Source organism: Erpetoichthys calabaricus, chromosome 10, assembly GCF_900747795.2.
Source record: "Erpetoichthys calabaricus chromosome 10, fErpCal1.3, whole genome shotgun sequence".
In the NCBI taxonomy this organism is placed as follows: domain Eukaryota; kingdom Metazoa; phylum Chordata; class Cladistia; order Polypteriformes; family Polypteridae; genus Erpetoichthys; species Erpetoichthys calabaricus.
Genome location: NC_041403.2, coordinates 139,261,796 through 139,288,901, shown reverse-complemented (window position 1 = coordinate 139,288,901; position 27,106 = coordinate 139,261,796). Strand labels below are relative to the sequence as shown.

At 38.5% G+C, this 27,106-nt stretch overlaps 1 protein-coding gene across 2 annotated transcripts in view; it reads right to left on the bottom strand.

The window, feature by feature from the left end:
• gnas (GNAS complex locus) overlaps nt 1-27,106 on the bottom strand; it is a 98,220-nt gene that overhangs the window by 13,144 nt on the left and 57,970 nt on the right. For both annotated transcript variants that reach the window (XM_028811946.2, XM_028811947.2), the window contains exons 5-9: nt 26,845-26,942; nt 23,879-23,933; nt 23,680-23,753; nt 21,082-21,140; nt 20,875-20,995 (exon numbers count right to left, since the gene is read on the bottom strand). In XM_028811946.2, coding sequence (XP_028667779.1) covers nt 20,875-20,995; nt 21,082-21,140; nt 23,680-23,753; nt 23,879-23,933; nt 26,845-26,942 — 407 coding nt within the window. The remainder of the gene's footprint in view (nt 1-20,874; nt 20,996-21,081; nt 21,141-23,679; nt 23,754-23,878; nt 23,934-26,844; nt 26,943-27,106) is intronic.

The following is a 27,106-nucleotide window of genomic DNA, read 5'->3' as shown; positions in this document are numbered from 1 at the left end:
GTGGAAAGATTTAATACTAAAGTGAGGGCTGCTGTTGACTTAGTTGCACCTGAAAAGACAGTTAAAAAATCTTCTAGCATTGTTATACCACGGAAGACCCAAAGAGTGTCTGATTTAAAGAGAACATGCCGTAGAGCTGAGCATAAATGGAGGAAAACTAAACTAACTATTGACTATGAAATATTAAAAGTTAAAATAACAGAATACAATAACACAGTCTGTCTTGAGAGGCGCTGCTATTTCTCTAAGATTATAAATAACAATGCTAGTAATCCCAGAGTCTTATTTTCAACAACTGATCATCTGTTAAACCAGGTAACTCAAAGGAATGCCTCCTAAGTACTTCCAGTAAAACCTGTGAGGCTATCGCTGTATTTTTCAATCAAAAAATTAATGATATTAGAAATAACATAGTATGTCTCCCCAACACTAAGGATCCTCCTAAACCCCAGTACTCCATAATAAACAAATTAAAGTCTTTCACTAGGATAGATTTACCTGATTTACATACAATAATTTCTCAAATGAAACCCTCCACCTGTGCCCTTGACCCAATACCAACTAATTTTTTCAAAGAAGTATCGGGCGTGCTTATTGATAATGTTCTTGACATAGTAAATTCGTCATTAGATACGGGGGACTTCCCAGACTGTCTAAAGACTGCGGTAGTTAAACCCCTACTTAAGAAAAATAATCTCGATCCCTCTGCTCTTGAAAATTATAGACCCATCTCTAACCTGCCTTTCTTAAGTAAAATTCTAGAGAAGGCAGTCATTATACAGTTAAATGAGCACCTCAATAAACATGCTATTCTTGATAAATTTCAGTCAGGTTTTAGAACAAATCACAGCACAGAAACTGCACTCGTTAAAGTAGTAAATGACTTGCGGGTAAATGCAGACAGAGGCCATTTATCTGTTCGCATCCTCTTAGATCTGAGTGCCGCATTTGACAGCATTGATCATAATATTCTTAAGAATCGCCTTAGCCAATGGGTGGGCCTCTCTGGCAGTGTCTTAAATTGGTTTGAATCCTACCTGGCAGGGAGAAAATTCTTTGTTAGTTGTGGTAATTATAACTCAAAGACACATGATATCCTATATGGTGTTCCACAAGGCTCTATCCTGGGTCCGCTGCTCTTCTCAATGTACATGCTTCCATTAGGTCAGATTATCTCAGGGCACAACGTGAGCTACCACAGCTATGCTGATGATACACAGTTGTATTTATCAATAGCACCTGATGACCCCGAATCTCTTGATTCGCTAACACAATGTCTAACCTGTATCTCAGAATGGATGAATAGTAACTTTCTCAAATTAAATAAAGAAAAAACCGAAATCTTAGTGATTGGCAATAATGGATACAATGAGGCTATTAGAAATAAACTGGATGCATTAGGATTAAAAGTCAAATCGGAGGTAAAAAGCTTAGGGGTAACCGTCGATTGTAATCTGAATTTTAAATCGCATATTAATCAGATCACTAGGACAGCATTTTTTCACCTAAGAAACATAGCAAAAGTTAGACCTCTTATATCATCGAAAGATGCAGAGAAATTAGTTCATGCGTTTGTTTTCAGTCGGCTAGATTACTGTAACGCACTCCTTTCAGGACTACCCAAAAAAGACATCAATCGTTTGCAATTAGTGAAGAATGCAGCTGCTAGAATCCTTACCAGGAAAAGAAAATCCGAACACATTTCTCCAGTTTTGATGTCACTACACTGGTTACCTGTGTCATTCAGAATTGACTTTAAAATTCTGCTTATGGTTTATAAAGCTTTAAATAATCTCGCCCCGGCTTATATATCGGAATGTCTGACACCTTATATTCCAAATCGTAACCTCAGATGCTCAACTGAGTGTCTCCTTAGAATTCCAAGAGCAAAACTTAAAAGAAGTGGTGAGGCGGCCTTCTGCTGTTATGCACCTAAAATCTGGAATAGCCTGCCAGTAGGAATTTGCCAGGCTAATAGAGTGGAGCACTTCAAAAAACTACTGAAAACACATTACTTTAACATGGCCTTCTCATAACTTCACTGTAATTTAATCCTGATACTCTGTATATCCAATTCATTATAATAACTATTCATTCAAAATCTGTACTAACCCCTACTCTCTCTTCTGTTTCCTTTTCCGGTGTCCTGTTGGTGGTGGCGCGCCACCACCATCTACCCAAAGCACTATGATGTTCCAACAATGATGGATGGATTAAAAGCCAGAAGTCTGTATGACCATCAGCATCAAGTGACTCCGTGAAACACCCGAACTACAAAGAGGACTATTTCATTTATGTTAGGTAGAATGCCCAGAGGGGACTGGGCGGTCTCGTGGCCTGGAACCCCTACAGATTTTATTTTTTTCTCCAGCCTTCTGGAGTTTTTTTTTGTTTTTTCTGTCCACCCTGGCCATCGGACCTTACTCCTTTCTATGTTAACTAATGTTGTCTTATTTTAATTTCTTATTTTGTCTTTTATTTTTCATTATGTAAAGCACTTTGAGCTACTTTTTGTATGAAAATGTGCTATATAAATAAATGTTGTTGTTGTTGTTGTTATAGGTTGTTACTAAGAACTGACCATGGTACCCAACTTTTACTTTGGGCTTTTATTTTTTGCTATTTTGAAACTGTAAATGATGCAAATTAAAAAAAAAAAACCTTGCTTTAAGTAGTAAACAAATGTGTCATCTTTAATGTTATGCCTTTTGGAAATCAGGTCATCTTTTGCTTGATGACCTGATAGTCTCAGTAACAGAAATGTTTGAATGCCACTGTAATTTCTAAATGTCTTAGTCAATTATCTTTATTACAGAATAAGCCTATTTAAACAAATTTAATGTGAAATTACTACAATCAGAGATGATCTCTATTTAAGAAAATAGACTCTCTGCTTATCCCTTAAGTTAGAGAAAATACTACTACAAATGTTTTATTGGTTAATACTTAATCTAAAAATCACAATTACAATGGTAAATAGAAACCTTTTTATAAACATTAACTCTATATATAAACTATCATGAAATTTATATTTTGTATTTTGTTTTTTTTTTTTATTTTGTAAGAATAGTCTGTTCTCATTTACAATAAATAAATAAATAAATAAATAAATGAATGAATGAATGAATGACAGATGGGCAGTGTGAGACAGACCACTATTGAATTCAGACCAAGTGCTCCCTTGTTGTATACCCTCAAGTTTCATAACCATGAATTCAAAGAAGCTGGTAAGAAAATGCCTGGCAAAATGAATGTGCTTGAAAGTTTGTGAACCCTTTAGAATTTTCTTTATTTCTGCATAAATATGACCTAAAACAACATCAGATTGTCACTCAAGTCCTAAAGGTTGATAAAGAGAAACCAGTTAAACAAATTAGACAAAATATTATACTTGGTCATTTATTTATTGAGGAAAATAATGATCGAATATTACATATTTGTGAGTGGCAAAAATATGTGAACCTCTAGGATTAGCAGTTTGAAGGTGAAATTAGAATCAGGTGTTTTCAATCAATGGGATGAGAATCAGGTGCGAGTGGGCACCCGGTGTTATTTAAAGAACAGGGATCTTTCAAAGTCTGCTCTTCACAACACATGTTTGTGGAAGTGTATCATGGCACGAACAAAAGAGATTTCGGAGGACCTCAGAAAAAGAGTTGTTGATGCTCATCAGGCTGGAAAAGGTTACAAAACCATCTCTAAAGAGTTTGGATTCCACCAATCCACAGTCAGACAGATTGTGTACAAATGGAGGAAATTCAAGACCACTGTTACCCTTCCCAGGAGTGGTCGACCAACAAAGATCACTCCAAGAGCAAGGCATGTAATAGTCCGCGAGGTCACAAAGGACCCCAAGGTAACTTCTAAGCAACTTAAGGCCTCTCTCACATTGGCTAATGTTCATGTTCATGAGTCCACCATCAGGAGAACACTGAACAACAATGGTGTGCATGGCAGGGTTGCAAGGAGAAAGCCACTGCTCTCCAAAAAAAAACCCATTGCTGCTCATCTGCAGTTTGCCAAAGATCACGTGGACAAACCAGAAGGCTATTGGAAGAATGTTTTGTGGACGGATGAGACCAAAATAGAACTTTTTGGTTTAAATGAAAAGCGTTATATTTGGAGAAAGGAAAACACTGCATTCCAGCATAAGAACCTTATCCCATCTGTGAAACATGGTGGTGGTAGTATCATGGTTTGGGCCTGTTTTGCTGCATCTGGGCCAGGACAGCTTGCCTTCATTGATGGAACAATGAATTCTGAATTATATCAGAGAATTCCAAAGGAAAATGTCAGGACATCTGTCCATGAACTGAATCTCAAGAGAAGGTGGGTCATGCAGCAAGACAATGACCCTAAGCACAGAAGTCGTTCTACCAAAGAATGGTTAAAGAAGAATAAAGTTTATGTTTTGGAATGGCCAAGTCAAAGTCCTGACCTTAATCCAATCGAAATGTTGTGGAAGGACCTGAAGCGAGCAGGTAATGTGAGGAAACCCACCAACATCCCAGAGTTGAAGCTGTTCTGTACGGAGGCATGGGCTAAAATTCCTCCAAGCCGGTGTGCAGGACTGATCAACAGTTACCGTAAACATTTAGTTGCAGTTATTGCTGCAAAGGGGGTCACATCAGATACTGAAAGCAAAGGTTCACATACTTTTGCTACTCACAAATATGTAATATTCGATCATTTTCCTTAATAAATAAATGACCAAGTATAATATTTTTGTCTCATTTATTTAACTGGTTTCTTTTTATCTACTTTTAGGACTTGAGTGAAAATCTGATGATGTTTTAGGTCATATTAAGGCAGAAATATAGAATATTCTAAAGGGTTCACAAACTTTCAAGCACAACTGTATAAAATAGATAATTCAATTATTATGACCTTTCATAGTCCTTTTGCTGGTCTTTGATGACTAGCACTTGTGCATTTTTGCATTCCATATTCCACAATGATCTTTTATTAGCATAAGTGCTATCCCCAAGACACACTACAAGACCAAATTCAGAATAATTACTTCTCTTTACTCTCTGCCAGCATTAAACGAGGCAGGTTCAGGTTTTTCAGATACAACAAACTGTTATGAAAACTGAAAATTTTGTTTTTGGAATGTGCTTTTTGTTCTGTTAGTGGTGCAACAAAGTTAACCTTTTGTCCCTTCACTTCCATCCATCCATTTTCCAACCCGCTGAATCCAAGCTCAGGGTCACGGGGGTCTGCCGGAGCCAATCCCAGCCAACACAGGGCACAAGGCAGGTAACCCATCCTGGGCAGGGTGCCAACCCACCACCACGGTCCCTTCACTTTCATATATATATTTACTAGGGGGCTCCGCCCCCTGCTTGCTTCGCTCACCAACCCCTGGTGTTGTGAAATTACAAAGAGCGTGATGTATGAATGAGAAATAGCATAGTGTGAAGGTGTAGATGACGCAGATAGGAAGCAAACAATAAAGTGTTTGGCACAGAGTAAAGGTTTATTGGAAAATTTCTTTGTAAACAACATTAGTAGTAAAGATAGTGTCTTGTCCTTGAATGAGTTTTCCTTGGCATGGAGCATTTATGACCTTAACTTTGTCAGATGAACGTCGAAGTTGTGAGAAGGCCACATAAAGTTGTCCATGTACAAAAACGGGCTCAGATAGGTAGATGCCAACTTTGTGCATGGTTTGTCCTTGTGATTTGTTGATGGTCATGGCAAAGGCAGGTTTAATGGGGAATTGTTTCCGTTTAAGTGTAAAAGGTAATTCCAGGTCAGAACTTGTAAGGTCAATTCTAGGAATTAGAACAGTATTGTTAGCATGTGATCCTGTAAGAACTGTCGCTTCAATAACATTGTGTGTTATGGTTTAGACGACTAAACGTGTACCATTGCATAAACCCTGTTTAGTGTTAAGGTTTCTTAATAGCATGAGTCTTGTTCCATTTTTAACGCTAAGACTGTGTTGTGGTAATCCGGCTGGGTTAATAGTGTTCAAATATGCTAAAGGGAAATTAAGATGGTCATTGTCGTCATCAGAGTCAACTTTGTAAGAGCTTAGAAAGAGGTGTGACTCTCCAGGAAGTAATGAAATGACCTGGTTATTAATGTGATCAACAGTAATATTTTTTGGACATAATATACTTCGTTGTGTTAAAAGGGGCATTTGGTCTAATGAGACCGCTGTTCCAAATATCTCCGTAAGTAAGTCGTCGCAGATGAAGGGTTGAGGAAATGTAATAATATCTGGGTGAAGTCCATCTGTATTGGTGAGTGTACAATGTTCTAGTTGTAATAACCAATTGTTATATTCGGGATGTGGAAATCGCATGTTTTGTACCAAGTGTATCTTTAGAAAGCAATGCCAATTGTCCGCGTAACATTTTTTGTTCCGCGGTTTTAGAAGCTTGCCGAGGTGAATTTTTTTTTTTTGATGCGGGTTCGTGTTTGTGGTCCCGTTACTCGAGCCATCTAGTTTTGTATCCGTGATCGTGAATTGATGACTTGTTTGATCTTTATCGTTAGGAATATGGATAAATAATAAGTAGGATCGAACTCACTGTTAATATGCGGACTGTTCGTTTCTTCGTATTATCACCAATCAGGTCTCGCGCCTGTATATGTATTGTAGTTTCGGTCTCGTGTTGTTTATATGACGTCGTCGCGTATTTTAAGGTGGACTGAATAATAGCTGAGCGCATGGCATGTGGAGCAATAGGTAAGCACTGTCTAAAATGTACTCCTAATAAAAGTACCTTTCCTCCAAAGGGAATATTATTATTCATCAACGCAATGCCAATTGTCCGCGTATTTTAAGGTGGACTGAACAATAGCTGAGCGCATTGTAAGTGGAGTAATAGTTAAGCACTGTCTAAAATCTTCTCCTAATAAAAGTACCTTTCCCGCAAAGGGAATATTATTATTCATCAACGTTTGTAGAAGTTTATCAATGGTGTTGAGTAAGTGACTGGATGCCATTGTACATTCATCTATAATTAATAGTGTGGCAAGACGGATGTCACGTGTATTGTTACTGTGCATTGTCATAGTGGATACCGATGTTTCTGTGATTGGGACCGGTATTTGGAATAAGGAGTGACATGTGTTTTTGGAGCCGAGACATTTTTTCTTCCGCGGTTTCAGAAGCGCTTTGTAGGTGCCGACGTGATTTGTGCATATTTGCGTTCTTGATTTGTTTCAGGGTGCACTGTTCCAATGCGATGTAATATTTGTCCACATACGCGAAAGCAGTATGGGTCATTGCCTTTTGGTGACCTGATATTTACTCCGGTAGATGCAAAATCAAATGAACTATTGTAGGATGTAATGCAGTTCATAAAGTTTTTACTTTCAGGTACTTCGTTAGTTAGAAGCTTCTGTAGATATGCAGGATATGAATGTAAAGGAGGCAGTGTAATTTGACTTTTTTGACAACAACGTGTAAATTCATTACTTGTATTGCCATTTGTTTCTTCAGGGAAGTTAAGTGAATGACAATGATTGCAAATGACATTCATTAATCCCAATGAATTTCCATGAAAAGTTGACTTATTATTGAACGCGCTGTCAGCTAACTGGCGCAATCGTTAGTGTGGTCGTGGGTCTGAATCGTCCTTTTTGTGTACGTTTCACGTGCTATGTCCGTAGTCTGTCCCGTTTCGTGTCCAATGGGCTTTGTGTGGCGCTCGCGGCTTGTTTTTTTTTGTGTGCTGGGGGCTTGTTGCCTGAGTTTTTATTTCTGTTAGTGGAGGGGGTGTTTGTGTGTCGTGGGGCTGAATCGTCCTTTTTGTGTGCGAACCGTTTCGTGTGCTGTGTGTGCCTGCGTGTGACTCCTTTGTTTTTGGTGTCCTAGGGGCGTGTGGCCTCATTTCTTATTTCAGTTACTGGAGGGTGGCTTTTGGTGTCGTGGGTCTCAATCCTCTTCTTTGTGTGTGTCCCATTTCGTGTGCAATGGCTTCGTGCGTTTACGTTGCATTCCATCCGTCCGGTTTACGTTGCTTGGGGGGGGGTTTGTGGGGCGCCTGCGCAGTACGTCTTTTGCGGCCACGGCCCATGGCCGGATGTCCCTGCGTCCATCCGGTTTAGCATTCTCAGTTAGTAATATGGATAGCATATGAGAAAAGCTTTCAGTAATCAATATAAAAAAATCCAAGTGGACCAGATAAATGATGTTTAACTAAATACACTCTCATTCATATGGTCTACTCCACTATGAAATAAACCAAACAAAAAGCTTTAGCACATTATGCAGAACTTTGTGACAAAACTAAAGAAACACTGTCAGATCGATGTGAATCTCACATATTACACACAGATACAGTACATATGGAATACAGTGTGTGTATGTATGTATGTATGTATATATATAATAAATATACACATACATATTGTATATGCACACCCCACATCTACTATGATGCCTGAAACCACAGATGAACGGAAAAAAAAACCCTGAAAAGTAATTTTTCATTTACATTGTACATTATTATACTGGTGCTCTCTCTCTTTCTCTCTCGAATGAATGGGATTATGTTGTTTTAGCTTTACCATCAGGATGATGCAGCACTGAAAAATATACACACACACACACACACACACACACACACACACACACACACACACACACACACACACACACACACACACAGTTTACCCACAGTAAGATATTTTTAAGAAATAAAATGTAAAAATGTGTTTACTCAATGGCTTTTCCATTTTTTGTTGTTTTCACTGATGGGAAGTACTTCAAAGCTTCTTTTAGGTTTTGAAGAACTGCCAACATAACTACATGTATTTTTGCACTTTGAGGCCATCATTAAGCAAAATTAAGAGTTATTTTTGCAACACCGTGATAACGGAGTAATTAATGTGGACATCAAGGAGGCCAGATGCTGGCTTATACTGTACTTGATGACACGTGAGCCGCAGAGGTACACACCTACATACTGCAGGAATACACAGGGTTTTTGCTATGCTCTGTGCATAGAATCTGGCGATCATTTATTTCTGGAATTTTGTGTGTAGTATTTGCGGGCCATAGTAAGCCAACCACATCTGAAACTGAATCCACACATATAGAGACCTTCTCATAAGTCCACTTGCATGCAGCTTCTAAAAGTTCTCCTATAATAAAATGTTCCAAGACTCTTAGAAAACGTGCCACAGTTCCACTGCATACTCTGTGTGCCTTATTTGCTTCTCTGTCTGTAAATAATCCCACTGTGGGTCAATGATGTCAAGGTCTGTGTTGTAGGGCAGGGGGACGTGTTATCTGTAGTGGTATTCCATGTTTGTGTTTTCTCTGCAGATACAGCGCATCCGGAAAGTATTGACAGCGCATCACTTTTTCCACATTTTCTTATGTTACAGCCTTATTCCAAAATGGATTAAATTCATTTTTTTCCTCAGAATTCTGCATACAACACCCCATAATGACAACGTGAAAAATGTTTGAGATTTTTGCAAATTTATTAAAAATAAAAAAATTGAGAAAGCACATGTACATAAGTATTCACAGCCTTTGCCATGAAGCTCGAAAATTGAGCTCAGGTGCATCCTGTTTCTCCTGATAATCCTTGAGATGTTTCTGCAGCTTAATTGGAGTTCAAATCTGCTGCTTTGAAGGTCCCAATGAGCACAGTGGCCTCCATCATCCGTAAGTGGAAGAAGTTCGAAACCACCAGGACTGTTCCTAGAGCTGGCTGGCCATCTAAACTGAGCGATCGGGGGAGAAGGGTCTTAGTCAAGGAGGTGACCAAGAACCCGATGGTCACTTTGTCATAGCTCCAGAGGTCCTCTGTGGAGAGAGGAGAACCTTCCAGAAGGACAACCATCTCTGCAGCAATCCACCAATCAGGCCTGTATGGTAGAGTGGCCAGACGGAAGCCACTCCTTAGTAAAAGGCACATGGCAGCCCGCCTGGAGTTTGCCAAAAGGCACCTGAAGGAGACTCAGACCATGAGAAAGAAAATTCTCTGGTCTGGTGAAAAAAAGATTGAACTCTTTGGTGTGAATGCCAGGCGTCACGTTTGGAGGAAACCAGGCACCGCTCATCACCAGGCCAATACCATCCCTACAGTGAAGCATGGTGGTGGCAGCATCATGCTGTGGGGATGTTTTTTCAGCGGCAGGAACTGGGAGACTAGTCAGGATAAAGGGAAAGATGACTGCAGCAATGTACAGAGACATCCTGGATGAAAGCCTGCTCCAGAGCGCTCTTGACCTCAGACTGGAGCGACGGTTCATCTTTCAGCAGGACAATGACCCTAAGCATACAGCCAAAATATCAAAGGAGTGGCTTCAGGACAACTCTGTGAATGTCCTTGAGTGGCCCAGAAGGAGCCCAGACTTGAATCAGATTGAACATCTCTGGAGAGATCTTAAAATGGCTGTGCACCGACGCTTCCCATCCAACCTGATGGAGCTTGAGAGGTGCTGCAAAGAGGAATGGGCGAAACTGGCCAAGGATAGGTGTGTCAAGCTTGTGGCATCATATTCAAAAAGACTTGAGGCTGTAATTGCTGCCAAAGGTGCATCGACAAAGTATTGAGCAAAGGCTGTGAATACTTATGTACATGTGATTTCTCAATTTTTTTATTTTTAATAAAATTTGCAAAAACCTCAAGTAAACTTTTTTCACGTTGTCATTATGGGGTGTTGTGTGCAGAATTCTGAGGAAAAAAATGAATTTAATCCATTTTGGAATAAGGCTGTAACATAACAAAATGTGGAAAAAGTGATGCGCTGTGAATACTTTTTCAAATGCACTTTAGCTTTTTATTTTAAAAATGATGCTGCAGAACGTAGCTGGGACCAATCACATGCCACCCTGACGGTACTGTATGATGATTCTGCTTGTACTTCTTAGCAGTGAAGGAGCCATTAATTTGATCAATTTTTAAATTTTGACTAATCAGACTAATTTTTCTGCATCCCAGTGCTTATGTTTTCATGTGTAGGTGAATTGTTTGGCTTTATTTCCACCTCAGAGGAATGGCTTTTTGTTACAACCATTCCATAAAGACCACATCTTATAAGACTTTGCTGGACTGTAGATAGTTGTACCAGGGTCCCTGCATTTTTAGCCAGTTCTGTGCTGATAGCCATTGCCAGACATATGATTCAGAAGAGAGGCGAGCTGATGCACTTGGCTTCTGTGCCCGGTCACTATTTTCCAACATAAACCTTGCCAGTTTGCTTGTGCTTCTGTAGAAGAGGTTGAATGACATATCTAGAAATGGCTCAAAACCGGTCTGTCACTGGTACTCACTCAATGCACACACCCCCACTTTGAGCTTCTGAATAGACATACAATGGGAGAAGAGAAAAAAAAATTGTGTTACCACTGAAGCCTCTTGAGCTACACTTACCCACGGAGTATTATGGACCAAGTATTATGGGCAATCATGGGTGAGTTTAAATGAAGCAGGCTATACCTGGGTGACAATTTATACAAAAAAAGAACATAAATGAAAAATGAATTAGGAGTCAATACTAAACTGCTATCAGGATTATACTATTCAAATGCCAAAGGGAGTGGGGAACCAAACCAGCCACAGACCAAAACCACAACCTAAAATAATCATCCCGTTTTTCACTGACTGACAGTTTTTGTTTTTTTAATATATATATTATTCAAATGTGTCTTTGCTCATATAAAGAAAATGGAAATTTTTATTACTGATAAATATGCTTAAGAGATTTTTCAGTTAAGGTTGACAGATATTTTAAAGTAGCTCTTCTCACTAAGCATAATTTCTGAAAATGGTGAAATGTTGCATGTTGATTAGCAAATGCAGTAGGGATGTCACAAAGTAGATTTTTTGGTAGCAAGTCAATACCAAAGTCCCAAAAATTAACAGTACTAGTTTTTTTTTTAACAGTATAGTACACAGAAAGTTGTTACTGTATTACTGGGCAATTGTCTGACTGCAAGTAAACACTTTTTTTTGGAAGGCACAATAATACAGGAGAAAACCAGGAGTAAAACTTTATATGGAAATGGCAGCATGGTGATGATACAGCACTTCAACATGTCAAAAAGAAAAAAACAGTAGAAATCAAGGCTGGAAGTGCACGGAGTTTGAAGCAGAATAATTTTCAGTGCCGTTGCAGGAATCAAACAGGTTTAAACAAAACAAAACACACACACACACACACACACACAGGCTCTTATTATTGCCATTTTTATCCCATTATGGAGTTAGTTCAGAAACTGTTTGAGAGCAAATATAAATTACTAATCAGATGAGGTGTAACTGTTTAACTTGTGCTGTCATGCATTTGTAAGAGTAGTTGAAAAGATAATGAAATTAATCGCTTTTTAATAAAAGTGTCCTGCACAGTCCTGATAAATGAACAGAGGCTTCACATTCATTCTGATTGTAAGGAGCACTTCTACTGGTGTCCATCAGTCTAAGCACCCATTCTGTTCTTAATTGGTGTATACAGTTCTGATTTATGGGGGGGGTGGGACTTTCCAGTCATCCACAGTTACGCATATAGGAAGGTAGGATGTTGGAGGACTGGCAGCACTGACAACAGTTGGAGCAAGAAAACATCAAAGCAAGATTCAAACAAAGTGGCTATTTCACTTTACTACACCGGCGAGTACATGAGCAGCTAGAATTTTAATATTTCAATGCTTCAAATGACAACAGACATCTTCCTATTCATACGACATGTACTGTGTTAACTGAAATGCATAATGACAAAATACGGAGTTAGCCAGACAAGCACAACAGCATAATTCATTTCTAAATATGAATCTGCAAATACTAAATTGGTATCATTCCTTTGGTTTTTGAAGGCAAGCTAAAGTTTAGTAGCATAATCCAAAAGTGAAAACACACAATTTGCACAGAGCATTGAAGAATGCAATGCTTTCTTAGTTATAAATTGCCCAAGTAATTTTCAAATTCTGGCAAACATCAAGCAATAACAGTGAGTTCTCACACAAGAAACCTTATTTATCAGGTGTTCTGAAATCAGTTGAAATTGGGACAAATCGTTAAAATTTTTTGACATTTAAAAACTGAATTAATTCAACTCTTCTGTTAAATATTACACCTTTAGTAATATTTTTTAACCAGCTAATGTGGCAAATATAAGTCTTGAAATAGCAAAATGTTACAAATGTAACAAAGTGGTTCAGTGACAAACCAGACTTTAGAAGTATGTTGCTACAAAAACAGAGTTAGTTTGTTTAAATGGTAATACCTTGAATTATTTTGAAATTCACCGAGTATAAACACAATGTTTGAATTTTGATTTTTAGTATTGATTTTAAGCAGCATGTTTCAGTTACTGGAGAGAAAATTTCAGAGAATAAATGCAAAATGTGCATATACTAATATAAATAGTGTAGTTCATTAACCCTATACTGAAATCTCCCCATATTCTAAATCTCCCATTTGTAGTTACACTAGGGGGGGATCCCAATATCTGTATTGGGGATGAACAATATTGGCACAAAATTACATCTTCATATTTTATGGAACTTTGGCGATAATAATTACGGTAGACGAAATTTTACCTCCTTTAAAAATAGGTTTGTAAAAGTCTACTTGATCTAGCTTGGTCTTGTTAATGGGATATTAATTGTAGCTTACTAATGAAGTGTTACAAGATATGAATCCAAAGGGAATACTAATCATAATTGAACTACAGTGCATTAACATTACAGTTGGGGTAAACAAACTGCTCTGCTGTAAGGTGAATTGTGAATCATACAAGCAAGAACAAAAATCTAACATACTGTAATATTGTGTAAAAATCCAAAGTTCTGTGAAATACTGCAAAAAAATACTATAGCATTTGTAAACCAGATCTGTCGTACAGTGGACAAGAGATACAAAACAAAAAAAAACAAACCTAGTAATTTGTTTAAAAATGTTATAACTTCAAGTTCTGTCCAATATTGCACAAAGATATCAGAAAAAATAAAACAATTGTAAAATTCTACTGAGGAAACATCAAGGTGTGTGACAGAAACACCAGTCTGTCCACAGCAGCATGGATACATGTTACAACAATTCCTCCAGTGCTGAAAGCCCTCTCAGAAGGGCCGCTTGAAGTAGGGATGCTCCCTCCCTTGTGTTATCACCTGCTCCAACTTCTCCCGCAGGGCAAGGAGGTGAGGATCTGTGCAAGTGTTTTAAGTAACGAAAGAAAAAATGTGTTTTGGAGTCGAGGACCCCAAACCAAGACGGCTTGTGAAATAAAACACGCCCAATTGACATATGCTTCTTACAGAAATAAAAACATCCGTTCAAACGATTTTTTTTTTTTTTTTTGCCCGACGCCTAAGGAGCCCCGCAAAACTCTTTCATCTCAATTTATTACTTAAAGCAGTTTTGACTACCTTCATTTAAAATAATCTTACTATTACTTTGGTATGGGGTTATTGGGTTGGGAATGCAATTGACCTGAATAAAAAAGTGAAGTTGATCAAGCAGTATGAGTGAGGAAAGAAAGAAAATGTAATCATGTGACTAAGTTATCCTATCGTAGCCAATGTTCACCGCACACGTTGTGCTACTGTCTGGCTTTAAATCTGGTTAACCTCCAAAAGCTTCTGCACTGAGACTCATGATGTGATGCTTCGTGCAAACCACCATAAAAGAGTAATGAAAACACAATGAACTTCTTTATTTGTTAATGTTAATTGTTCAAACTCTGCTGGTACAATTCCTCCTCTCACAGTTAACACAATGAACACTTGGTGAGGCTCACAGTGATGACGTAACATAAACAAAGAGGTGTGTTTTTTGCAAAGCAAGCAACATGCTTGATAATTTCAGCTCGCACATTGTTAAAACAACAATTAAGATAGTATTGTGGACAATACATACAGTGCATCCGGAAAGTATTCACAGCGCATCACTTTTTCCACATTTTGCTATGTTACAGCCTTATTCCAAAATGGATTAAATTCATTTTTTTTTCCTCAGAATTCTTCACACAACGCCCCATAATAACAACGTGAAAAAAGTTTGAGATTTTTGCAAATTAAAAATAAAAAAATTGAGAAAGCACATGTACATAAGTATTCACAGCCTTTGCCATGAAGCTCAAAATTGAGCTCAGGTGCATCCTGTTTCCCTCATCATCCTTGAGATGTTTCTGCAGCTTAATTGGAGTCCACCTGTGGTAAATTCAGTTGATTGGACATGATTTGGAAAGGCACACACCTGTCTATATAAGGTCCCACTGTTGACAGTTCATGTCAGAGCACAAACCAAGCATGAAGTCAAAGGAACTGTCTGTAGACCTCTGAGACAGGATTGTCTCGAGGCACAAATCTGGGGAAGGCTACATAAAAATTTCTGCTGCTTTGAAGGTCCCAATGAGCATAGTGGCCTCCATCATCCGTAAGTGGAAGAAGTTCGAAACCATCAGGACTCTTCCTAGAGCTGGCCAGCTATCTAAACTGAGCGATCAGGAGAGAAGGGCCTTAGTCAGGGAGATGACCAAGAACCCGATGGTCACTCTGTCAGAGCTCCAGAGGTCATCTGTGGAGAGAGGAGAACCTTCCAGAAGGACAACCATCTCTGCAACAATCCACCAATCAGGCCTGTATGGTAGAGTGGCCAGACGGAAGCCACTCCTTAGAAAAAGGCACATGGCAGCCCGCCTGGAGTTTGCCAAAAGGCACCTGAAGGACTCTCAGACCATGAGAAAGAAAATTCTCTGGTCTGATGAGACAAAGATTGAACTCTTTGGTGTGAATGCCAGGCGTCACGTTTGGAGGAAACCAGGCACCACTCATCACCAGGCCAATACCATCCCTACAGTGAAGCATGGTGGTGGCATCATCATACTGTGGGGATGTTTTTCAGTGGCAGGAACTGGGAGATTAGTCAGGATAAAGGGAAAGATGACTGCAGCAATGTACAGAGACATCCTGGATGAAAACCTGCTCCAGAGCGCTCTTGACCTCAGACTGGGGCGACGGTTCATCTTTCAGCAGGACAACTACCCTAAGCACACAGCCAAGATATCAAAGGAGTGGCTTCTGGACAACTCTGTGAATGTCCTTGAGTTGCCCAGCGAGAGCCCAGACTTGAATCCGATTTAACATCTCTGGAGAGATCTTAAAATGGCTGTGCACCGACACTTCCCATGCAACCTAATGGAGCTTGAGAGGTGCTGCAAAGAGGAATGGGTGAAACTGGCCAAGGATAGGTGTGCCAAGCTTGTGGCATCATATTCAACAAGACTTGAGGCTGTAATTGCTGCCAAAGGTGCATCGACAAAGTATTGAGCAAAGGCTGAATACTTATGTACATGTGATTTCTCAGTTTTTTTTATTTTTAATAAATTTGCAAAAACCTCAAGTACTCTTTATTCACGTTGTCATTATGGGGTGTTGTGTGCAGAATTCTGAGAAAAAAATGAATTTAATCCATTTTGGAATAAGGCTGTAACATAACAAAATGTGGAAAAAGTGATGCGCTGTGAATACTTTCTGGATGCACTGTATATATTATATATACACAGTGGGGCAAAGAAGTATTTAGTCAGCCACCAATTGTGCAAGTTCTCCCACTTAGAAAGATGAGAGAGGCCTGTAATTTTCATCATAGGTATACCTCAACTATGAGAGACAAAATGAGAAAAAAAAAAATCCAGAAAATCACATTGTCTGATTTTTGAAGAATTTATTTGCAAATTATGGTGGGAAAAAAAGTATTTGGTCAATAACAAAAGTTCATCTCAATACTTTGTTAAATACCCTTTGTTGGCAATGACAGAGGTCAAACGTTTTCTGTAAGTCTTCACAAGGTTTTCACACACTGTTGCTGGTATTTTGGCTCATTCCTCCATGCAGATCTCCTGTAGAGCAGTGATGTTTTGGGGCTGTCGCTGGGCAACATGGACTTTCAACTCCCTCCAAAGATTTTCTATGGGGTTGAGATCTGGAGACTGGCTAGGCCACTCTAGGACCTTGAAATGCTTCTTACGAAGCCACTCCTTCGTTACCCGGGCGGTGTGTTTGGGATCATTGTCATACTGAAAGACCCAGCCACGTTTCATCTTCAATGCCCTTGCTGATGGAAGGAGGTTTTCACTCAAAATCTGACGATACATGGCCCCATTCATTCTTTCCTTTACACGGATCAGTCGTCCTGGTCCCTTTGCAGAAAAACAGCCCCAAAGCCTTTTGGGATGGTAGCCTTTGTTACTTTGGTCCCAGCTCTCTGCACGTCATTCACTAGGTCCCCCCCGTGTGGTTCTGGGATTTTTGCTCACCGTTCTTGTGATCATTTTGACCCCACGGGGTGAGATCTTGCGTGGAGCCCCAGATCGAGGGAGGTTATCAGTGGTTTTGTATGTCTTCCACTTTCTAATAATTGCTCCCACAGTTGATTTCTTCACACCAAGTTGCTTACCTAGTGCAGATTTAGTCTTCCCAGCCTGGTGCAGGTCTACAATTTTGTTTCTGGTGTCCTTTGACAGCTCTTTGGTCTTGGCCATAGTGGAGTTTGGAGTGTGACTGTTTGAGGTTGTGGACAGGTGTCTTTTATATTGAGAACGAGTTCAAACAGGTGCCATTAATACAGGTAACGAGTGGAGGACAGAGGAGCCTCTTACAGAAGAAGTTACAGGTCTGTGAGAGCCAGAAATCTTGCTTGTTTGTAGGTGACCAAATACTTATTTTCCACCATAATTTGCAAATAAATTCTTTAAAAATCAGACTGATAGTTGAGGTATACCTATGATGAAAATTACAGGACTCTCATCTTTTTAAGTGGGAGAACTTGCACAATTGGTGGCTGACTAAATACACATACATACATACAGTGGGGCAAAAAAGTGTGTGTGTGTGTGTGTATATATATATATATATATATATATATATATATATATAAAAACACACACACATACACATAAATACACGTATATACGCACACATACTTACAAACATACATACAAACACACACACACACATTATATACACATATTTGTGTGTGTGTATGTATATAATATACAAATGTACATAAAAAGAGTGGAGATTGGGTTAAAACCAAAAAAAAAAAACTAGAATATTGCAAACAATGTCTGTTATTTTATTACTGGTCACAAGAAAGCAAGCTAAACAACTGAAGAGATACCAGTTTACAGAGTAATGCAGGTACAGTCTCCCTGCCAATTTCACCTAGAATAACAAAGCTAATAGTATTCACTGAATTGTCACACAGCTTCTAAAAACAAAATATATTTGACTTTAATGATTACAATGAAACAGAAGCAATAAGTACTTCCAATACTTCAGTATTTCAATGTAACATGGACTGAGACACTTAAGACCACAACGAAAAAAAAAAATTCTTCACTGCAAACGACCCGGTGCTTTTACTAAAACATCTTAGTGTAACAACATAAACTTGCTAAACTTTACAGTCTCCACTCTCGTCATGTTAGCAGTCACCATACTTAGAACAACTGGTAGGATATATTTGGCTTTCCATATTGTACCAGCAAGTATTTCTATGCACAAAGACATTAATCATGCACCACATAAAGCAAGGCCGGCAATATAATTAATAAATATATGAACAAGATATTCCACTGCCTTCACGTTCGTTTAAGATGTACACCTCTCTGTAAGCATATCCAGAAAAGCAAAGCAGGATGTAGAAATTAAGGCTACAGAAGGGAATATTGTGCTCATGGTTTTACATTAACTGCAGGCTACTCAATGGTCTGATCCATTAGAACTAAAAGCTTAATTATGCTTTTGGTTAATGCTAAAGAAAAGGCAATTAATTCCTTAGGTTTTCATCTGCAATCCACTAATAACAGTTTGGACTAGGAGTGAACATGCTAAGTGATTTGACAGGGAGGGTCTAATTCAGTCTTTTTTCATATTGTTTAAATCATGATGCAACAGTGTATGGTTATTAACATAATATGTGAGCAATATGTACAATATTATTATACCAGCATCACACAAACTAAATCTACAATAAACATGCCACAGACACTGGTTAACCTCCCCGAAAACACATAAGCCAAGCATTTTAAAAACATTCAGTAAAAACTATTTCTTTTTAAAAGAAGTACAATTCAAATAGTAGTTAATTACAGCATATAACAGCTTCAAAGAAGTGTGTGTTTTAGGGTGACCCTAACATTACATACTTAAAAATAAAGTGGCACACTTTTATGTTCATATTACTAAACTTCTGCCTACTTTTGCTTTTCAGATATTATATAAGCCAAGTTCAATGTGTTTATCTGACATTTGACTCCCTAGAAGTCTAATTGCTTATGAAAACTTTCAAGAACCTATTAGGCTACTTTACAAGGTCAAAGAGGTGCATGGTTAGCAAGAAAAATAATCACTGACACTGTCACAAGTACTTTGGTAAAACATTCATGAGCTCTGCAGCAGATGAGAGGCATTCCAGTGTCAGTCATCATTTTTTGATCATGCATTTCAGTTGTTACATCTAAGCAACCAAACACCAGTTTCTCTTTTGCCTGGGGCTTTGATTTGGGAAAGGCAGTCATTCCAAGACAAAGATGGTTTCATGATTAAACATGGCTTTACATACTGTACACTCAGCCAGTTCCTCAGCATCTCACTTATCTTGCAACAACCCACTAAGCCACTGAGTTCTGTTTCTTCTAACATATTTTATTGTCATCTCTCTGTAATAATGTTAGTTAATAATTTATTTAACTCATAGAATGACAGACAAAAAAATATAACGTAGGATGAGTCAAATAAGTTATTGTTCGTTTCACAAAAGTTAGAAAAAGAATTACTTGTAGACAAACAGCTTTAAAAGTAATACCATATGTTTAAGCTACGAGTAAATAAGAACACAAAATGCTAAATGTTTGCGAGTTTCTAAGCCATAAACATGCTGGGAACAGTATACGTACAGTATGGTCATCAAGGCAAAGACAATGCAGGTAAATTTAATACAGTCTCAGTTCACAAGATGAAAGACTTAAGTAATTTTTGGAGTATAAACCATCTCCATTCCAATGCAGTAAAATGTGGAAGAAAAATAAAAGTAGTAAGCAGCATTTCATATAAAATAAGGCATATCCAAAAAAATATTCCTTCCTTAAAATTCTCATTAAGTTTCTTGAATACACACACTATTTTTTCCCCCATATGTGTTTGGAAGTAGTCAGAACAACTATAGTCACTCATATAGAAGCCATTGTTCTTCACCCAAGGACTTTTATTTCATCTAACTTTAAAGATTTGCCTAAAATAGAAATTACCAAATATTTCACAGGGACTTAGTTCAAGCCTTCACAATAATGTTAAAAATACACACTAAAAAAGCTTACATTTATAATATATTGTTTATTAGATTAGATCCCATTTGGGGTCAAGGGAGAGCTGGAAACAAACAAGGCAGGAAACAATGCTTTTATGTTTTAATTAATACAAAAATAAAAAACACCATCAAAAAATTCTCAAAAACGCTTAAATTCAGGGATGTAGGAGACCATAGCCTACACTGGCAAAAACAGGCACATTCAGCACTGGGAGCAACTAGACCTAGCAGGAATAAACAAGTTTACATAATAGAAAAATTATAATCACAATGATATTTACTGCTGTGATTGTGTTTTTGTTGACATTTCCAAACATATAGCAGTAATATTATATCCACAGAGTCTAATCTAGTAGGTCAAATTTAAGAACATGTTGGCAACAACCTGAATTCCCAAAGTTAAAAAATGCCTTCCAGTGTAAACTTTCATTCTTTATCAAATATCCTGGAATTGCTTTTTTATATATATATATATATATATATATATATATATATATATACACTATTAGAAATATGCTGTCCATTTATAGCTTTAACATAAAACAGCCTCCGATTTTCTTTAGAGACTGACTTTGCAATTCCCTACCTGTTGTTCCATATGTTCTTGAAAAGGTTGAGTGCTTCTTGCAGCCGGTTTGTTTGATTGTCTTCTCGAATTACCATATTGTAGCTGCTGCTTGCAACTACAAATATAATAGCAGTGACATCTACAAATAAAGAAGAAAGTTTTTATGAGATGAATCAACAATAAAAAAATATCCTTAAAGACAGATAAATGGCAAGATAAACCTACCATTAAAGCACTGAATCCACTTCCTGCGCTCATCTCTCTGGCCGCCAACATCAAACATACTGTAAAACATCAGTAAAACTATTAAAACTTTTCCATATGTCAACAGAAAATTCATCCAAAAGAGCTTCTCCATACAATTGAGTTTTATGGCTTGAATTTCAGCATGGAATTGAGGAAATTGCATCTATTATTTAGTTGAGAAATAAAATGCATGATTTGTGCATAATTGGGAGAATACAATGATGTAACCAAAATATGTCAGTTGCAATATTTTAAACTTGTAGCACCAAGTATTTGAGTAATCAACTTAGAAATGATGGTCCAAACAAACGTTCCATGTTCATCCTTTGACTGTAATGGACATGGCTACAGTTGTCTGTCCAGCAATCTATCCACCTCTCAGCCATGGGGAGTAGGTGCCTATTCCAGATGAACTGGGTGCAATGCAAAACAGAAAGCCATGCTCAAACGCATCCCACAATACTTAATAATGGGTCATCAGGTAATCTAATCTAATATGCATGGTTTTGGAAAGGAAAACTAGAGTATCTGGAAAAAACTGAAAGTGTAAGCTAATTAGTAGGGATGCACCGATACCACTTTTTTGGAAAACGAGTACGCGTACTTGCATTTCAGTACTCACCGATACCGAGTACTTGCCGATACCGAGTACTTAATAAAAACATGATTTAAATTTACAGGTAACAGCTTTAGTCATATAATTTAACAAAAAAAAAAAACAAGAAACTCTCGTCTATCCATTGGGAGGTTAGGCTAATTAGCGACACGGGGCTAACACTGCTTGTCCAAATATCCGTGGTGAAACTAAACGCAGAGGAGGCTTGCAGTAGGCTGTGGATATGTTTTTTCACGGAGTCGTGTAGTTTAGGCAGCTCCGTGTCAGTCATGTAGCGGCGGCTTGGGACATCTTGGGACATGGAGGAGACGCAGGAATCCCACATTTTCTACCTCCGAGAGTGGCTGGTCACTCAATGCAATGTACTCGATAATTGCCTGTGTTATTTTCACAGCACGTGGATTGTCTCTGGACATTTTCTCTCGTCTTGCAAGAGTTTGCTGCAGCATGGGTTGTGTTGGTTTAGAAGCGTGGGTAAACTCTTTGTACTCGTTGTCGTGTTGGGATTTTAGGTGCTTGATTAAATTACTTGTGTTAAATGCGCTACCTTTTGAGCCTCCTCTGGACAATTTCGCTGAGCACAATTTGCAGTCCGCCTTTGTTTTGTCGTCTTCATTCACTTTGAAATAGTTCCACACGGCTGACATGTCTCGCCTCGCCTTCTCCCCGCTCTGAGCTGCAGCTGGGGCCTGGCACTCGGCGCCTGTGATTAACCCCTTACACGCCGCTCAAACATAAGACATTTCTCAGACCGTGGTATCGGTCCCCGGTATCGGGGGACTTTTAACGAGTATGAGTACTTTAGAAAATGTGGTATCGAGGCCGATACCAGATACCCGTTTCGGTATCGGTGCATCCCTACTAATTAGACAGTAAAAAATAAGGTAAGTCAAATGGCTCTCTCTGTACCTGTCTCTAGTCTGCAGAAATATTGAAATGAGCGCTGCTATACGTAAATTCTGGAATATCTCCAATGATAACGTGCTAATGAAAGTGCATAATCCCAGAATGCAGTTAGCAGATTTGCTAGAACAGCACACCTCACTCCTGAAAACAAATTACCAAACACTATATTTATATCATCAGTTGTGTTTTTCAAGTCAAACTAATGTTCATTAATATAACAAATGGGGTAAAAGCAGACTTGAATGGTACTGGAGAAAAAGGGATGTTGTTTCCAGGTACAAGTTATTACTACAGTTAAGGTCAGTCCAGTTGAATGCATACAGCAATAAGCAAATAATTATTTATACAAGGCACTTAAAAAAAAAAAAAAAAAAAAAAAACATGCCACAAGTAAAAAATAACAACAAAGGCTGATTGATATGAATTCTGAAATAGCTTTATATTTGGGATAGTTTTGTTTTTTTTTTTTTTTTTTTTAAATCAGGGAAAGATTTTGAAAATTAAAGCATAAGTAGTTTACAACCCAAGACATTTACGATTTGATTTGTACTTTATTAATAGCAAATGTCTCCTCAGTATATTGATGAAAATCTAAAAATCTCTCAAGTGATTTCCTGACAAATTTATTTTTCATAGCTTACCTGGTGTTTAAAGAATGAAAATATAAAGTAATGAAAATATCCTGAGTGATCTCAGTGTTCACCGATTTATTTAGCAATATTATAATAATGTTTGAAACTTTATTTTATTAAATATTTAACTTAAACCGCATTTATATTTTTTCAGTTAATGAAACAGAAAATGTCAATCATGTGCACATGCGAAATAAATTACATGTCCAGGATGAATCAAATCATTCTCTAATAAAAGATATCTTAGCCTTCCAAGCTTACAAAATCCCCCTATTTTTTGTTATACTGCATGAAATCCCCCAACCCACTACAAACGAAATCCAGGAAATGAGAACATACACATTACTGTGTAGCAAGAAAACACACACTGGTTGTTTGAGCCTAGCAGAGGATAAGAGCTAGATATTAAAACAGACTACTTACTGAAAGTTGACCTTGTCCACCTGGAACCGGGTTTCAAAGATCCCGGATGTCAAAACTCTGCACCTGAGGAGGTCCTGTCAAAGAATAATCAAAGCCCCATTTAATTTCTTACAATAAAATCATACTTGATTAATATGAACATAGTTAATCCAAATACTTGTACAAATCAAAACTCAAAACCAACACTTTAATAGCTTACCTGGTCAGAAGGTGTGTAGTCACTTTGTTTGACAATGTCAATTTTATCCAAAAAACTGTTTAAAAAGAGAGAGAGAGACCACTTAAAACTAATCTTAGCAGTTAGAACTCTACAATTGCAAAAAGACCTACATGATAGAATCTCCAAAAAGGATATTTAAAACTTCACAAATGGAAAGCAAATAGTGTACTCCTACCTCCACCAACATAACCCCTTCCAAGCATCAAAAAAATATCATGTTCCCTTCATTACTGCGAGCCACAGTATTCAAGAATAGTTTTCAGGGTCTATGGCTCACTTCCCAATATGCAGGAAAATAGACAGCTAAATAAGCCCTTCCAAACAAACATGTGATAACACCAGAGAATCAGGCCACCACACTGGGGAGTGCCTAAGCTACTGGGAACAGTGGTAGCTTGTAAACTGCTCACCTGATTACATTGCAATGCAGTGTTAGGCCAGCCAAGATGGTTTTAGCAAGAACGTGCTATTCCTGCTCTTCTGGAGATCAGCTATTTAAAAGTAACTTGCTGGCAAAAATAGCCAAGAGTCCTGTGAGTAGGATACAGACATGCTATGCAGAAACTGAAAACTGCAACTGGCCCACACTCCAACTACTCTTTTCCTGTGTTGCTTGTACTCTGTTGGGGGTGCCCACTACTGCACCACCTCTTGCACACCCAAACGCCAGAGGGGGCTGGGGAGATAAAACACAGTATGTACAAAGCTGCAGTGTTTTGTGTTGGTCCTTGGTACATGTAAAATCAAGCATGGCAGAAAGAAGGCCTGTGCTTTAACTGTCCTTCAACTCGCAAAAGAGAGTGCAAGAAGAAAGAAGCAACACAGGCTTTGCAAAACGACTTGACATTACAAGTCAAATCCTAAAATAGTTCCCAGACGCCCTGGCCTCTAGCAGCGTTACCATGGTGATGGAACCACATAGTCTATTTATAGAATATCAGCTCAAAATCTTCTGAGAGGTCTGGAGAGGTGCCAGGCTGCCTGTGCAGCTCCAAGTGACGCTGGACATTGAAAGAGTACTTTAACCCATGACCTCCTCTACACTGCCGGTTCCAAGACTGTGACCAAAGCATTTCAGATTAAGTTTGTCAAATGACAGCACCACCTTATTTTTACCCTTTGACACACGAAGAAACAGTTCAAAACCACGGTTCGCCACAACATCAAGGAGCTGGCAATGAAGAGCAGGCCAATGCCGACAAAGAGACCAGCCATTTGGACCAACCCCACACTGCTGCTGTCCATCACAAGACTTAAACGTCTGACAGAAATTTAAAACAATACTTTTAATCTTATTTCTAGGCTAGGAAAAAATAAACACTAAGAAAAACTAGTTTAAGGAAGAGCCAAGGGTTCAGTGGGGAAAAAAGTTGCTATAAATAGAATACACCACTTCTTAATTAAATATCTAAAAAGCAATGCTAAAAATATCAAGAAGAAATATATATATATATATATAAAAAAGGGTACACAATAGCCACTCCAAATTCATGTTCTATAGTTGTTCTGCCCAACAACTTTTGCGACGTGAAAGCAACCCTTATGCCCACATCCACTATCCCTTTTTTCTTTTTAACTGCAGATTAACTCCACTGGACACCAAAAGGTAAAGCTCAATATATCCATGTAACACAGAATAGGAGATCGTGCTAAATGTGCAAAACGGCCTGGCACAACAAGAGAATCGAGGAGGGTACTATCAAATCCCAAGCTACACCGGACGAGGATACTTGGCAGCTCCAAGCTCACCTTGAGAATTGGGGCCAGTCTTTATGTTTAAATATACATCATCTTTTTTCATAAAATTTAATTTCAACAAGGAGTACAGAAGCAAAGAGGCCTGGAGGAGGATGCAAAGTTCTGGAGCACATGAGAAGTCCTACTCTCTGCACAAGCCCCCAGTGCACATTCCTTAGGCCCCCAACCAAACAGCCCCGCCTCCTCAAAGAAAGAAAAAAAAAAAAAAAAAGGTCTTACTATAAATAGCCAACTCTCTCTCTCCCTTGATCGCCCACTCGCTCACACAGGCAGCCTCCCGTTTACATAAGCAGCGTGGGGGAGGGAGCAGCTTCCGTGGATCTCCTTTACATAAACATGCCATGCAGCTGGGAGGGAGCTGCTTCCAGGACACGGCGACAAGAGGGTCATGGCTTCCGCTCCCGCGTGCTGGCCACGCACATGACATATCAGTCACTTTGCGGTCAGTACTACTCACTGTGCCCCCCGTTTTCAATATCAAATGAGACCTTTTTACTGCTAGCTTAAGGACTAAGGCATTCAAAGAATGACAAAAGCAACCGAGACATGCAATGGCTTAAACAGAATAGGAGGACGACCACCAAGTAACTAAATCTCAGCACAATAAATAAGCAGGAAATACACATCTGATACCCAGAGGATAGAAAGAATCCCATTACAGCAAAGTCCTACATCTCAAATCCTCCTTGTACCGAGACTCCCTCAGCATTGTTTGAACAAATGGGGTTTAGTTAGGACAAAACAAACATGTATAATGTGAAGTGCGCATAAAGAAAATTCTGAATTTTATTAATGAAAAAAGAACATTGACCAATTAAGATGGGAATGGAAGACAACAACCCTGTCCTTGTGTCAAATATAAGCATCCCCTGGAGGGAAAGAGAATCGCAGCACTTTTAACATTCAGGTTTACCAAAGATTAAAAAAAAAAAAAAAAAAAAGACACATGCGCCTGGCATAACTCAACCTAAAACATGAAAGTTCTGACCCTACTAGTTAATCTAAGTAATGGACAATAACTTTATTAAAATAAATGTTACTGCTTATTTATTATGACTGCCCATATTCATTGCTCAGCTACTTATATACTGGCTTTGACACACTTCCCTCAGCAGCCTACACCACTACATTACAAGCAGATCACTTTCCCCTAAACCCGAAAAATAAAGGGCAACAATGAAACTCACTACTGGGCACAATCAATCAGCTGGTACTCATTGGAACGCTCATAGCAGGCTTTCACCCCCTCATCTTGCCATAAGATCTTTGTGTGCTCGTAGAATTCCTGCAAAATAAAATTCAGAATGTCAGTGCTACCCAAATATCCAGAGAAACAGCAGACATGTGGGTTTAATGAGAAAACAGTCACCAACAGCCAGACAAACACAAACTTAAAATGACCACTTCAGGATTGACCAAAACAGAAAGGACTACATTATAGTTTTTACA